This window comes from Artemia sp. Qi Xiang Cuo, chromosome 5 (assembly GCF_049724085.1).
Source record: "Artemia sp. Qi Xiang Cuo chromosome 5, ASM4972408v1, whole genome shotgun sequence".
Lineage (NCBI taxonomy): Eukaryota > Metazoa > Arthropoda > Branchiopoda > Anostraca > Artemiidae > Artemia > Artemia sp. Qi Xiang Cuo.
The window spans coordinates 15704587-15720125 of NC_142798.1; the positions used below are offsets into that span (position 1 = coordinate 15704587).

Sequence of the window (15539 nt, forward strand, 5' to 3'; positions counted from 1 at the left end):
AATAGGCAAACCCCGAACTCCAATTTCCTGGAATGATTAAAATGGATACACCGAAAAGGCACATACAGAATATATTATTTCAGGAGACACATTTCTGGAAGAGGAAGGGGTGAAATTCAATTCCCATAAAGTGCCAAAGTTTCCTTATATTCAGGTTCTAGTTTTGTTTTATACAAATATGGCAAATGTATAAAGTTGACTGAAGGAAATAAAACGACAGTAACAATAAAAAAAAGTTCTTGTATCACTCAAAACTCCCAGTCTTATTTATTCCTTTAAAAAAAATCCCGTATTTAGCAGGATATTCTACTATAAACGGCCGTAAATAGGAAAATACCGAACCCCAATTAATTGGAATAATTGAAATACATACATCGAAAAGGTACGTACAGAATATATTTTTTCAAGGGGGCCCATTTAAGGAAATCTAGGTTTGGAATTTAAAGAAGTCGCAAAAACTGGCAAATTATACTAGAAATATCGTCCCTGTTAAGCCTACAAGTCGTATCTGATATTTTTACGCTTCCAAAGTAATTGTGCAACGTAAATAATCCGAATGGTGGAATAAAGGGCGCATCAGGTGGCGACACAAAGCAGTCCCCGAGGTTAACTATGACACAAGTTATGAACAGATATCATAGGTTTTATCTTTGAATTGATCATTTCTAAAGCAACCACATTTTAATAATCCTACTGCATCAAGAAATCAATTTAGGACGAACAAAACTTGGTTATGTCTCAGACTTTACGAATTGATACAACAGGACCAAAAGCAGCACATAGCAAGACTCAAGCAAGAAGTCTCCCCCCTTTTTCTTCCTCTTTTATAATGTAGATTAAAGATTATATAAATACCAAGCAACATATTGTCACTATTGTCACATACACACAAGCAACATATTGTCACTATTACATCTAAAGTTTTAACATTTTATTGCCAAAAACCTTTCGCTGAGCTGTTCTCAAAGGGAGAATCAGCAGGACAATGTAGATCAGTAGGATCGAAGTGGAATTGAAAATACATTGCTCTGCTGATTCTTCCTTTGAATTAACCTCAGGAAACGGTTTTTGGAAATTATCTCGGAAGTTCGAAAATGTCAGATATGGCCTGAGCAACGTAATCCAGCGATAGTATAGTATAGGAATCATACTATATCCTAACAGCAATCCTAACAGCGATAATATAGGAATCATAGAGAAAATAATAACAATTTCATATATTGGGTAGAGGTGGTTCTAAAGGCCTGCTTTTCCGACTTACGTATTTGGCAAGACAATTACCTTGGAGAGGCTGTTAATTAATAAAAATTATGTTGTAGTTGATTTGACACAAATCAGCAGCACCAGTTCACGAAAATATGAGGGGGGGGGGGCAAAACGTATTTTTCAACATCTAGGGGGCGAGGGGGGTTTTATTTCCTCTGATGAAAATACCAAAAAAAGAATTTTTCAATGAACATACCAAAAAAATGTATTCTTGAAAATCTAGGGGGGGGGGGACATGCCCAACCCCACAATCATACTTTAACATAGCAAAAGGTTGTTTAAGAAAATACCAGAAAAACCACAGTCGGGAGAAGCTGCAATACCATTATTATGGTGAATAATCAACCTGGTCTAAGACAGTCAGGGCCATATCCATAATTTCTTTCCAGTGGGGGGGGGTAACAAAAGAAGAAAGGGTTTACCTCCCCTTGACTTTACCTTAGTCTCAAGTAAGATTTTTCTTTACCTACATTTTCAAGAGCCCGGGAAATATTTCAGAGGGAAAGAGTCAAACCGGATGCCCCTCCCCTGGCTACGGCACTGAAAATAATATATAAAATTTGATCACAATAAAATTGTGTCATCAAATGCTACTTGTTTCATTGCCAGCTATTACGATTACCCATTCACCTTCTTCAGAACTTGAGATTTTCACCTCATAATTTCTTTTTTCCCCTCACCTATTTCACCTCCACGTTTCCAATATCACCTTTAACCTCCCTATTTCTCACTATTCTTTAATGGAAGTGTCTATCTTGAATTTTACTGCATTCTTTAGCCTCAATTCAAAATAGAAAGGCCTTCCAATCATCTCTTAAATTATCACCTTTTCTAAGGGGGGCGGTATACTGGGAAAAATGGCAATTCTTAAATTAGAAGAGACAGGAAAAATAGTCCAAAAAGAGTATCAAAATAAATAAAGAAAGATGAAAGGGGCGAGAAATAACAGGGCTAATAATATAAAATAAAAACGAAATACTAATAGTTAGTTTTTGTTTTCAAACGACAAAATTGAAGCATAGCATGGACTTGCTTGTCTTTAAGACTCCCAAACAGTAGAAAAGGTAAAAAAGAACTTTTAATTAGATCTCAAAATCAGTTTAATTTTTGACAATACGTGTTTTTGACATATACGAAGTTTTGAAATACGCAATCAGTTGATGTTTTGACACTGCTTTATTTGAAAATTAATTTTACAATTTAGTACCACCTTTTTTATTTAATTGTCAAAAGTAATACCGTTTTATTTCCCAAGGTTTATTTATGCTTTATGCAAGGAAACATTATAAAACTAATAGCAGATCAACCCATATTCTTCTTTCCTGGAGACTTGCTCTTAATCATTAGCATTAATTCACCCGATCGACCGTTTCCACGTTTAACTGATTGCATTCGTTTCAGCGGAATACTAGAATTTACGTTCTAATGTTGCTACTTTTTCTTCAAAAACGCCTTTAAAACACGAATTTGAAGAATATTGTGTCTGAAACTACTGGCAAAATACATCTTAATTAGACGCAATAAGCGGCTTTATTAAAATTTCGATTACCCGAAGAGCTGGCTTACTGTCCCTTGTTACGTATATTAGGGGAAGGGGGAAGGAGGTTGCCTAAGGCCATACTCTAACGAAATCTTAGTATTTTCACGATGTGTCACATTATTTTGTATATTTTTAATGCAGTTCACCAATTTGTCACATTTGTTATTTAAGTTGCAACCCACCCCCTCCAAAACAAAAAATAAACCTGCATGCGTGTCTGATAAACAAACGTCTTTTGGCTAAACACAACAGTAAAAATTTTCTCTTTTGGACATTTATAAAATTTCGAAACGAGCAGAAACATAAATTCTCTTGTCTTCTACTCCAAACTTAGTTTCTGCTCCAAACGCGTTTCTATATTTTCTGCTCCAAACGAGCTCCAAACTATAGTTTTTGCTCCAAACGAGCAGAAGCTATAGAAAGTCTTGTCTTCTAAAGTTAATCCCTCACCCATGAAAAAAAAAATCCTACAAGCGTGCCGAACTGATACATGTGTTTCAGCTAAGCATTGAAGTATCCTAACTCTATCCATAAAAAATCCCAGGGTTCTTTTTTAAAGCTAAGCCTCTCTCCCTCCCCTTCCAAACGAACAGGATCCTGAATGCGTGTCTGACTGACAAACCTCTTTTGAAAAAGCACACCAGTAAACATTTGGTCTTTTGGGCATTATAAAATTTTCTAGATGAGCAGAGACACTCTATTTCAAAAAAAGTCTAGAGTTATATCTTTTAAATCTAAGCCCTCTCCCCCCCCCCAGAAAAAAAAACAATAAAAACTTTAAAAATGGCATTTTATATGTTTTTTGTTACTTTTTACGAGTTGGACCAAAATTTCAGAGGGAGGGTTCAAATCCGGTAACTCCCTCCCCCTGGATACGACTTTGTATCTATTAGTTTTGTTCTGGCCGTCCTGATTACGGCCAGCTGGCCGTAATCACCAATTCTAAATTACCGATTGATGTATTACCATTTCTAAATTAGGTAATACATCAATGGCATTCTAGCTAAGTACAACAGCATGTAATTGATCTTTTGAACATTTATAAAAAATTTCTAAATGGAAAATAAAAAAATTTCTTTTGAATAGACAAAATTGTATTCAAGAGAAAAAAAAAACGTATAATTTATCTTTTAAAACTGAACCCCCACCCCAAACAAAAAAAAAAAATCATACAAGCGTGTCTGACTAACAAACGTCTTTTATCTCAACACAATAGGATGCAGTCGCTCTTTAGGACATTTACAAAAATTTCTAATTGAGCAGAAACAAAAATTCTATTTATAAGAAAAATTCTAGAGTTTTATCTTTTCAGAAACAACGAAAAGTGTGTGTTGACCACCACTAGAGACAGCTATAACACGTTTCTCTTGAGTTTCTTTGCTTTGAATATGGTGTGGAGCGTAGATGTCATCTTCAGATCCAGACCCAAGTTGACCATTTGTTCCCATGCCCCATGAATAACAATCACCTAAAAGAAGGGATCATAAAGCAATAGTAGAAAACTAGAAACTCAAATAATTTTTCAATGAAACTTTTACAACGCCATACATCTGATATCAGCAACAAGAAGTCATACGTTAGAGAGAAAAAAAAGGATGAATTAATAATATTAGCAGTTAATGTCATTTTATGATAAAAGATAATATAATACCTCACCAAAGCCGTACCAAGGATTTTGTTCGGGGGGGGGGGGGAAGCTACAATAAAAACTTTAAAAACGGCATTTTATATGTTCTTTGTTACTTTTTACGAGTTGAACCAAAATTTCAGGGGGAGGGTTCAAAGCCGGTAACTCCCTCCCCCTGGATACGACTTTGTATCTATTAGTTTTGTTTTGGCCATCCTGATTACGGCCGGCTGGCCGTAATCACCAATTCTAAATTACCGATTGATGTATTACCAATTCTAAATTAGGTAATACATCAATGGCATTTATCCGGCTTAATTAGGTAATTATGTATGGAAGCACCAGACAGGAAGAGGTCTTTTTTAGAAGGAAAAATCCAAATTTTTCGGTCTAAAAAAAAAAAAAAAAACCACTAAAAAAGCACTAATTTTTGCCAAGGCGAAACCACATTTTTAGAGCTATTACATTTTTAAAACGACTGTGAAACAAGTGGACCAGGTTTGCACAGGGTTCCCACGCCTAGTGATTTATCACTATTCCTAGTGATTTTTTCTCAAAATTTAGTGATTTTGACCAGGCAACCCTGGGTTCATCATCCTGTTTGTATCAGAATGTCTTTGATATTTTTAGGACAGATTAGCATACAATGTGACCGATTAGAGAATATTTTTTTAAGGTTTATGCCGCATTTATTTTTTAAGGGTGCAATGTTGCCCAAGATCTTTAGATACTTGAATATTTCAGGTGTTATTATTGTAAAGGGGAGTTGGTAATCTTGCTAGTTCAGATTAACTATGGATTTAACCACTTTTTTCTGTTAAAGAAAATGTAAAATTATGGTCTTCTAATTTTTGTTATAGCAAAACCGAATTTTTAAAAATCGTTCTACTTTTGAAATAACCGTAGACTTGTGCACCTGGTTCGTCATCTTATTAATATTAGAGCGGTAGTTTTTTTATATTTTAATGACAGGTTAGCAAAGAAAAAGACTGATTATCAAAGATTTATAGTACTACCGATTCACTACAGCACCAAGCCACCTGAGGCCAACGCTTCTACGCACGCTCCTCGTCCACCCCAATCTATTCCAAGCTTCACTTTTCACCACCTCCCCAGAATTTCTATTTCGTCTTAAATCTTCTCTTATCACCTCTTCTCGCCACGTTCGGGGAAGATTTGCTTTTCGTTTTGCCTCAAAAAGCACAACCTTTGGCAATTTTCTTATCTTGAATTTGTAAAACGCGCCATCTCAGCCTTTCTTTCATTACATCTCGAAACAGTTGGATTGAACCTTATTTCCCCTACAGCTCGTTGTTTAACGGTCAGTCAAACCTGTACCTAAAACTACCGGTAGACAATTCCTCCAGATAACATTAAAAAAATCTTCCTCTACCTTTCGAGGCACCCACGGTTCAGAACCTGTCCATACTTAACCACTTTCATTACCGTAGCTTCCAATATTCTAGTCTTGGTTCGCAAACTTATCTTCCTATTCTTCTCTCAAAAGATTCACGGCCGCAACATGCCACGATTGAGCTATTTAAAAGGTTCATCTCCCAATGAACAATCCTTTATATTGACTTTATTAGTGCTATATTACATTTCTAATTTTGAGTCCGGTTCGGACGGGGTCAAACATCAACTATGAGCCAACAACACGACAAGCTGCAGGTACAAAGATATTTGAATCTTTCCAAATTGCTAGGATAATAGTAACAATAACTACATTTTTAGGATCCAGAGCTTTATCCTTTTTCCAATTCAATAGGCTTTGTGTTTAAGGAAATATGCTGAAATAATTTAGACGAAAAGTAAAACTTGATAGTAAAGAGGGAAGAGGAGAAGAGGGGACAGTCCCCTAATATAGCAATTATAGCAATGGGAGGGGCATTATTACCTCCTACCCCACGCTAATAATGAAGGTGTATAGCAAGATACATCACTGGGAATCAAGAGAGATGATTTATCAGTCCCCCCCCCCTTCCAAAAAAAGCATTTTATATTTATCTAGAGGATTAACGAGAGTTAGGATAGCAGAAATTAAAATGAGATCGCTGAATAGATTAGACTTTATTAAGATTAGAATTTCTTATCCTTTTATTATTTAGTCTTCTTATGTATTCAAACTATATAAGAATAATGAATGCATTCACTTTCCTTAGAATTACAGTTCGCGAACTGCTTCCTACCTTTTCGACGGATTGCATGGAAGATTCCATAATCTTTGCAAGCCATCTTGTGGCTCTGATATTAAAAGGGGAATCCTGTTGTAAGTAGTTTCCATTGCAGTTTAAGAATAAGAAGGATAATAGTAACAATAGCTACATTCGTAGGATCCAGAGCTTTATAGGACCAAGTGTGAGGCCCTTTCCAAAGGGTAACAATAGCTACATTCGTAGGATCCAGAGCTTTATAGGGCCAAATGTGAGGCCCTTTGCAAAGGGTAACAATAGCTACATTCGTAGGATCCAGAGCTTTATAGGGCCAAATGTGAGGCCCTTTCCAAAGGATAACAATAGCTACATTCGTAGGATCCAGAGCTTTATAGGGCCAAATGTGAGGCCCTTTGCAAAGGGTAACAATAGCTACAAACGTAGGATCCAGAGCTTTATAGGACCAAAGGTGAGGCCCTTTGCAATCGTAAAGTTACCTTGATCAGTAATCGCAAATGACACACTTGACCCAACAGCAATATCAATCGCACGTCCTGGTATCGCCACAGAGGTTGGTTCAGATACGGCTGAGACGAGGGGGCCCAAATTTCCAGTGCCAAGGCGGCCGTACGTGGTTGATCCAAAAGATTGTACTTCTCCTATAAGTAGAAAGGAAATTAATGGACTGCATAAATATCAAAGGCACTAATGCACGCACAAGGCAAAAGTGCGTCTATCAAACGCCCAAATTTGTGCATTTAATCTTTTAAATAATTCTTATGGAAGATTTACTGGGTATTTCAAAGATGTTCTCCGTCTTTTAATGTGCAGATGTCAGTTTTAATTCCTACAAATATTACCGAGCCAGAAATATCATGTACTCATACATAATAAAATTAATTTTAAAAACTTTGTCCACAAGACAAGTTTTTCAAAGAAAAGTAAAGAGCTCCAATAAGCCAAGAATTAGCAAATATAAAGTCAAATAATCTTCCAAGCGTAAACCTACCAGAAATCGATATCGATAAATAAATGAAATGAACAGAAATTACAATAAATAACCGAGTCAAACTCAAAACAAGCCAAAATTAACAAAAATGTGCCCAAACCTGTGTATCTAATTTTTTAAACAATTCCTATTGAAGATCCACTGGCTATTTCGAAGATTTCCTCCTATTAATGTGTAGATGTCAGTAAAATTGTCCATAAATATTACCAAACCAAAAATATTATATACTGATAAATAATAAAATAAAATATAGCATAAAATAAAACATAGCATAATATGTAAAAATATATATACTGAACCAAAAATATTACCGGGGGACAGCAAAAACGAAGCAAAAAGCAAAGAACGAAGCACAGGGGTAAAAAAGTACAAACGGCCAGTCTCGCTAATTTAATATAGCACATAACTAAAATAGAAAATAACTATAAAATAGAAATAACAAGATATTTTTTTTTTACCTGGGGAGTGGAGGAGGGGTGGCCCCCGATTGACGAGCCTGCGTATGCCCTAAAACTTAGAATCCTGCTCTTTGACAAAAACTTTCTCTCCGTGCTGATTCATGCATACGAAACATGAGCGTCGACTAAGCAACATGAATACCAAATCTAGGAATCTGAAAATGACTACTTCAGACACATCCTTTATACATACTGGACACTCAGGATCCCTTTTTTGAGAAAGATGAAACAGCCACATGTGACTGATAAAACTAAAAGCGGCCAATGACGTTATTGAAGGTGCATGGTGAGAATTAGCGAAGGCCAACTGTCACATGATGTTTGGTGTTGAGTTCTACAACTTCAAAGTACTGAATAGGTCGTCGTAATAGGGATCGCTGTCTCCTAATGAAATACCTGACCTAACTAAGTTTACCCATGTTACGAATAGAATGTAACAAATAGCTGAAATGGTAATGATAACTTATGGGATATCAATAAATGCATTGTCATTTTTAATCAAGAAGGTAGTATGCTATTATTTTATGTATCTCAATTTGAAAGGGATTATCCTAAATTGCAGTTTAAGAATGTAATTTACAAGTGTACAATACAAGATCCCTTCAGTTGCTATCTTTCTTTCTTTAGCAACTGAAGATCCCTTCAGTTGCTATCTAAAATTCAAGTTGGTTTCTAAATAGCCCTAATAAACTTTATTGCGCTATATAAATTACATCTGAAAACAAAATCAGCTAAAACACACCTTGAATAGGCCTTAAATTACACCAAAGAATAGCTGTTTAAGGGTTTAGTGGGCAAACGTAAATAATAATTACACTTCTTCCCTTAGCTTTTTTTTCAAGATCAAAGTTGCTCCCTAATCAACTCTCATATATTTTGTTGACCGGTATGACAAGACTTGGAAACTAAATGAGCTAAAACTCACTTCGAGTCTAGCATATTTAGACGGCTTAAGATAAATAAATAAACTATAAAAAATTATTCATTAAATCAATAAATTATTCACTTATTTATAAAAAAAATACATTATTTAATTAAATAAATTAATTATTTTATAACAAATTATAGGAAAAAAATAAATAAATTATATTTATTATTTACACATTATATTTATCATTATCATAATTATGTTTTTTTATCATTACATTATTGCTACAATTATATTATTTCATTATTATATTTATTTTTATTATTCATTATTTATATAGTATACTTATCAAATAAACAAATTGTTTTATAAGTTATTATTTGATCAATAAATTATTTATTTATTAAAGTTAAAAAAGATCATTTGTTGCAATTAATAAATTATATAAAAAAAGTAAATAATTTAAAAGAATTACCGTTTACTGACATCGCCAGGCTGTGATGCTGCCCTCCAGCTACAGCAATTGCTCGCCCAGACAAATTGCTATTCAATATTGGAAAATATATCACTATTGCATCATCGCTATCACTTTCAGTTGCTATTTGATTGTAGTTGTTCAACCCACAAACATAGATCTGATCCGAGCTTTTAATTTTCATATACGTCGCCATTCCTCCAGCCCAAACGTTATCGAACAAGGCTACTTGCTTTCGTCTCGACTTCCCAGTTTTTATCATCAAGGCAATCTTCTGAGGCTCTAAGTACCCAGCTAAAATAGTATAATGATTATAGTCGTAAAAAAATGATATACAATAATTATATATAGGTATTTTTGAAGACCACACTGCCTTTCCATGACGTACAAATAACAGTTCAATAGGGACAGATCCTTTTATTTGACAGTGAAACAACAGAAAAATCTCTGGATATATCGGGCACATTTACAGTGGCCGTCTTCAACAGTTTATCTGCTGAATATTTAACAGTGAAACAACAGAAAAATCTTTGGATATTTCGGTCACATATACAATGACCATCTTCAGCAGTTTGTCTGCTGAACACGGCCACTAAATATATGACCGAAATATCCACCGATCTTTTTTTGTTGTTTCACTGTCAAACCAAAGAATTTGTCTCTACTGATCTGTTATAATAATTGTAAGAAAATTATAATCATATTGTTAATATTAAGTTATTAATTTTTATATTGTTATAATAATAGTTATTGTAATAAAAATAATAATATTTAAGCATAAAATATTATTATTTAAATAAATTTAATAAATAAAATTAATTAATTAATTAATTCAATAAATTATTTAATTTAAAAATTAAAATAAATGTTACATAATTATAATTATTATTATTATTAAAAATATCAATAATCATAAGAAAATAATTAACAACAATATTTAGGTAATTTTACCAATGGTCGTCCTTAGTAAAGTAGACGAAAGAATTAAACAAAGAGACTAATAAACGATTTAACTTACAATCAAAAGTTCCATGATAAAAACAAACTTAAAAACCAGAACTAAAAGCTTAAAGAACCTTGGCTAGTGATGACTTAAAATAGAGTAAAGTAGAAGAAGGACTTAAACAAAGAGACTAATAAAAGATTTAACTCACAATCAGAAGCCTCCACGATAGAAAACAACGTAAATTACCAATTACCAACTTTGCCTTACCGTCGTTGTCATGGCAACAGGATTGGAACTTGTATGACAACATTGCATCCACCGACATTCTTCGGGTCAGAATGTCAAGTATAAGGGAACATCAGTTTAAGCTACAAGGTAGACGCTTCTCAAAAGACACCGGAAGATGTACCTTCTCCAACCGGGTCATCAACAAGTATAATAGCCTGCCCTCATCAATATTAAATAGCCCAGATAGGTATTCATTCACGAAAGAGCTTGATAGGTCTGATCTCACCGATAGTATATAGCCCAGTTGGGGATTCATTCTCCAATAGGGTCATCAACAAGTGGAAGAGTCTGCCCTCATCAATAGTAAATAGCCCAGGTGTGGATTCATTCACGAAAGAGCTTGATACGTCTGCGCTAACCAATAGTATATAGCCCAGATAGGGATTCATTCTCCAATAGGGTCATCAACAAGTGGAATAGCTTGTTCTCATCAATAGTACATAGCCCAGATGGGGATTCATTCACGAAAGAGCTTGATAAGTCCGCGCTCACCAATAGTATATAGCCCAGATGGCGATTCATTCTTCAATAGGGTCATCAACAAATCGAATAGTCTGCCCTCATCAATAGTAAATAGCCCAGACGGGAATGCATTCACGAAAGAGCTTGATAAGTCTGCGCTCACCAATAGTATATAGCCCAGATGGGGATTTATCCTCCAATAAGGTCATCAACAAATGGAATAGTCTGCTCTCATCAATAGTAAATAGCCCAGACGGGGATTCATTCACGAAAGAGCTGGATAAGTCTGCGCTCACCAATAGTATATACCCCAGATGGGGATTCATTCTCCAGCAGGGTCATCAACAAGTATAATAGCCTGCCCTCATCAATAGTAAATAGCCCATATGGGGATTCATTCACGGAAGAGCTTGATAGTTTTCATTTACTTGATATGTTTTCTAGTTTCTTAGAGAATCGTAAGAGGTTTGTATCTGTATTTCTTTTTTTTTTCATTAAATTATCATTATTAAAAACCCAAACTGGAAACTATTACAGCCTTAGCTTATGATGACTTCACTTTCATTATTATTATTATCATTAACTGTCATTAATTAATATTATCAATATTATTATTAAAGTCAATAATATCGTAATATTATTGTTATTAATTTAAAAAAAATTCCAAAAAAAGAGTCTTTTCAAAGAGAACAAAAATAATAAAACCCAAAACGAACAGAAATTACGATACATAACCAAGTAGAAGACAAAACCAGAAAATAAAATGGTGATTGACACTTTAATATATATACTGATATTCATTCCTGAAAGCCTTAATAATATTGGATTTACTAAAGTTAAAAAGGAGAAAGCATTTAAAATGTATTTTGTTTATTCCACTGTATTTTTTCTCTGTTTTACTGTTTTATTCCACTGTTTGTTTAAATTATACCCGTTTTTCCTCTGTTTTGCTGTTTTATTCCACTGTTTATTTAAATAACACCCGTTTGTTCTCTGTTTTACTGTTTTATTTCACTGTTTATTTAAATTATACCCGTTTTTTCGCTGTTTTACTGTTTCATTCCACTTTTTGTTTAAATTATACCCATTTTTTCTCTGTTTTACTATTTTATTTCACTGTTTATTTAAATTATCCCCGTTTTTTCTCTGTTTTACTGTTTTATTCCACTGTTTGTTTAAATTATACCCGTTTCTTTCTCTCTTAAATTCTATAAATGGAAAAGCAGTCCAGCCTAAGAAATCATTCAGTTTTTGTATATTGCTAACTTTTTCATGTTTATTTATGTTCATATGCAATTTGCTTTCTTTTTTATTTAGAAAGACTCAATTGAAACGACCTTTCTAATATGGTATTTTTTTATAATTCAAAACTGTCAGTTTAACAATGTGTGAGTGGGCACTCTAATTAGAGACGGCACTTTTGTCAATCAAATGTGATTTTTAAAGTTCCATTTTGCTTATTATTTTGACGTAATTTGTTAATGCTTCAAAATTTATCATACATTTACAAAACAGAATTATACGTACATTTAAGACCGCGCTAAAAATATATTTTTCCAGTTTAGTTCAGTGTTGCCTATGTGAAAACTCCATTCTCCATAGATACCATTTCTGAACGTCCCGAGACAAAAAAGCCCAGTTCCAATGAGCAAAATGTTTATAAATTGTCTGAAAATGTATATTTTTATGACTGTTAGGTGTTCTGTTGAGAAATTCTGGTTGTGTAATTGTACTGGTTAAAAACAAAAGAAATGACAAATCCAAATGTTTCGTAGCTCCACTCTCCATTTCTGAATATCTCACAACGAAAAAAACCTGTTCTAATGAGCAAAATGTTACATATCTTGTTTGAAAATGTAGATTTTTACTACTATTTGTGTTCTGTCTAGGAACCATGGTTGTACAAGTGTTATGTACTAGTTAAACACAAAAAGGAGGACAAATCACTCTTTTTAAGGAGGGAGGACAGGGGTTAAACAGGAAGACATGTCCTCCTGTTAAACACAAAAAGGAGGACAAATTTTAAATCCTTTTTGTTAAACACAAAAAGGAGGACAAATCACTCTTTTTAAGGAGGGAGGACAGGGGTTAAACAGGAAGACATGTCCTCCTGTTAAACACAAAAAGGAGGACAAATTTTAAATCCTTTTTGTTAAACACAAAAAGGAGGACAAATCACTCTTTTTAAGGAGGGAGGACAGGGGTTAAACAGGAAGACATGTCCTCCTGTTAAACACAAAAAGGAGGACAAATTTTAAATCCTTTTTGTTAAACACAAAAAGGAGGACAAATCACTCTTTTTAAGGAGGGAGGACAGGGGTTAAACAGGAAGACATGTCCTCCTGTTAAACACAAAAAGGAGGACAAATTTTAAATCCTTTTTGTTAAACACAAAAAGGAGGACAAATCACTCTTTTTAAGGAGGGAGGACAGGGGTTAAACAGGAAGACATGTCCTCCTGTTAAACACAAAAAGGAGGACAAATTTTAAATCCTTTTTGTTAAACACAAAAAGGAGGACAAATCACTCTTTTTAAGGAGGGAGTACAGGTGTTAAACAGGAAGACATGTCCTCCTGTTAAACACAAAAAGGAGGACAAATTTTAAATCCTTTTTGTTAAACACAAAAAGGAGGACAAATCACTCTTTTTAAGGAGGGAGGACAGGGGTTAAACAGGAAGACATGTCCTCCTGTTAAACACAAAAAGGAGGACAAATTTTAAATCCTTTTTGTTAAACACAAAAAGGAGGACAAATCACTCTTTTTAAGGAGGGAGGACAGGGGTTAAACAGGAAGACATGTCCTCCTGTTAAACACAAAAAGGAGGACAAATTTTAAATCCTTTTTGTTAAACACAAAAAGGAGGACAAATCACTCTTTTTAAGGAGGGAGGACAGGGGTTAAACAGGAAGACATGTCCTCCTGTTAAACACAAAAAGGAGGACAAATTTTAAATCCTTTTTGTTAAACACAAAAAGGAGGACAAATCACTCTTTTTAAGGAGGGAGGACAGGGGTTAAACAGGAAGACATGTCCTCCTGTTAAACACAAAAAGGAGGACAAATTTTAAATCCTTTTTGTTAAACACAAAAAGGAGGACAAATCACTCTTTTTAAGGAGGGAGGACAGGGGTTAAACAGGAAGACATGTCCTCCTGTTAAACACAAAAAGGAGGACAAATTTTAAATCCTTTTTGTTAAACACAAAAAGGAGGACAAATCACTCTTTTTAAGGAGGGAGGACAGGGGTTAAACAGGAAGACATGTCCTCCTGTTAAACACAAAAAGGAGGACAAATTTTAAATCCTTTTTGTTAAACACAAAAAGGAGGACAAATCACTCTTTTTAAGGAGGGAGGACAGGGGTTAAACAGGAAGACATGTCCTCCTGTTAAACACAAAAAGGAGGACAAATTTTAAATCCTTTTTGTTAAACACAAAAAGGAGGACAAATTTTAAATCCTTTTTGTTAAACACAAAAAGGAGGACAAATCACTCTTTTTAAGGAGGGAGGACAGGGGTTAAACAGGAAGACATGTCCTCCTGTTAAACACAAAAAGGAGGACAAATTTTAAATCCTTTTTGTTAAACACAAAAAGGAGGACAAATCACTCTTTTTAAGGAGGGAGGACAGGGGTTAAACAGGAAGACATGTCCTCCTGTTAAACACAAAAAGGAGGACAAATTTTAAATCCTTTTTGTTAAACACAAAAAGGAGGACAAATCACTCTTTTTAAGGAGGGAGGACAGGGGTTAAACAGGAAGACATGTCCTCCTGTTAAACACAAAAAGGAGGACAAATTTTAAATCCTTTTTGTTAAACACAAAAAGGAGGACAAATCACTCTTTTTAAGGAGGGAGGACAGGGGTTAAACAGGAAGACATGTCCTCCTGTTAAACACAAAAAGGAGGACAAATTTTAAATCCTTTTTGTTAAACACAAAAAGGAGGACAAATCACTGTTTTTAAGGAGGGAGGACAGGGGTTAAACAGGAAGACATGTCCTCCAAAAAGGACGTCTGGTAACGCTGCTGATAGCGCAGTTCTTATGGTAACATTATATTTATAATGTTCATAAGATTATATCCTACATATAGGTATCTTGGAACTTTTTAACATAATAGCTTGTGTGAGATAATTTCATAGCTCTGTTCCAATTCGTTGTTAAGCTAAGGCTATTTATAATTTTTTAAATTTCTCGCTAAATGTGCAAATATCAAACTGGCTTGAGCTGTAGCTATTTACTTCATTGTAAAAAAAAGGTACGTTCAGACGGCTTCGTTTTAACCCCAGCATAAATCCAATGGTTTTGTACTTAACAACAAATATTACAGACAAAATGACAGAAAAAGATACCAAACACTGATAAGGTGTCAAAATTGACAAAAATTACTGACAAATGAAAAAGTATTGCACAGAAAATGACAACAACGAATCACAGTCTACCTA

The 15539-nt window shown here is 34.3% G+C and overlaps 1 protein-coding gene across 1 annotated transcript in view; it reads right to left on the reverse strand.

The window, feature by feature from the left end:
* Positions 1 to 206: 206 nt before the first annotated feature.
* Positions 207 to 15539, reverse strand: part of LOC148951855 (regulator of chromosome condensation-like) — a 59351-nt gene continuing 44018 nt past the window's right edge. Inside the window, exons 6-8 of the mRNA XM_089089364.1 lie at positions 9397 to 9690; positions 7084 to 7245; positions 207 to 4274 (exon numbers count right to left, since the gene is read on the reverse strand). Coding sequence (XP_088945490.1) covers positions 4099 to 4274; positions 7084 to 7245; positions 9397 to 9690 — 632 coding nt within the window. The 3' untranslated portion in view covers positions 207 to 4098. The remainder of the gene's footprint in view (positions 4275 to 7083; positions 7246 to 9396; positions 9691 to 15539) is intronic.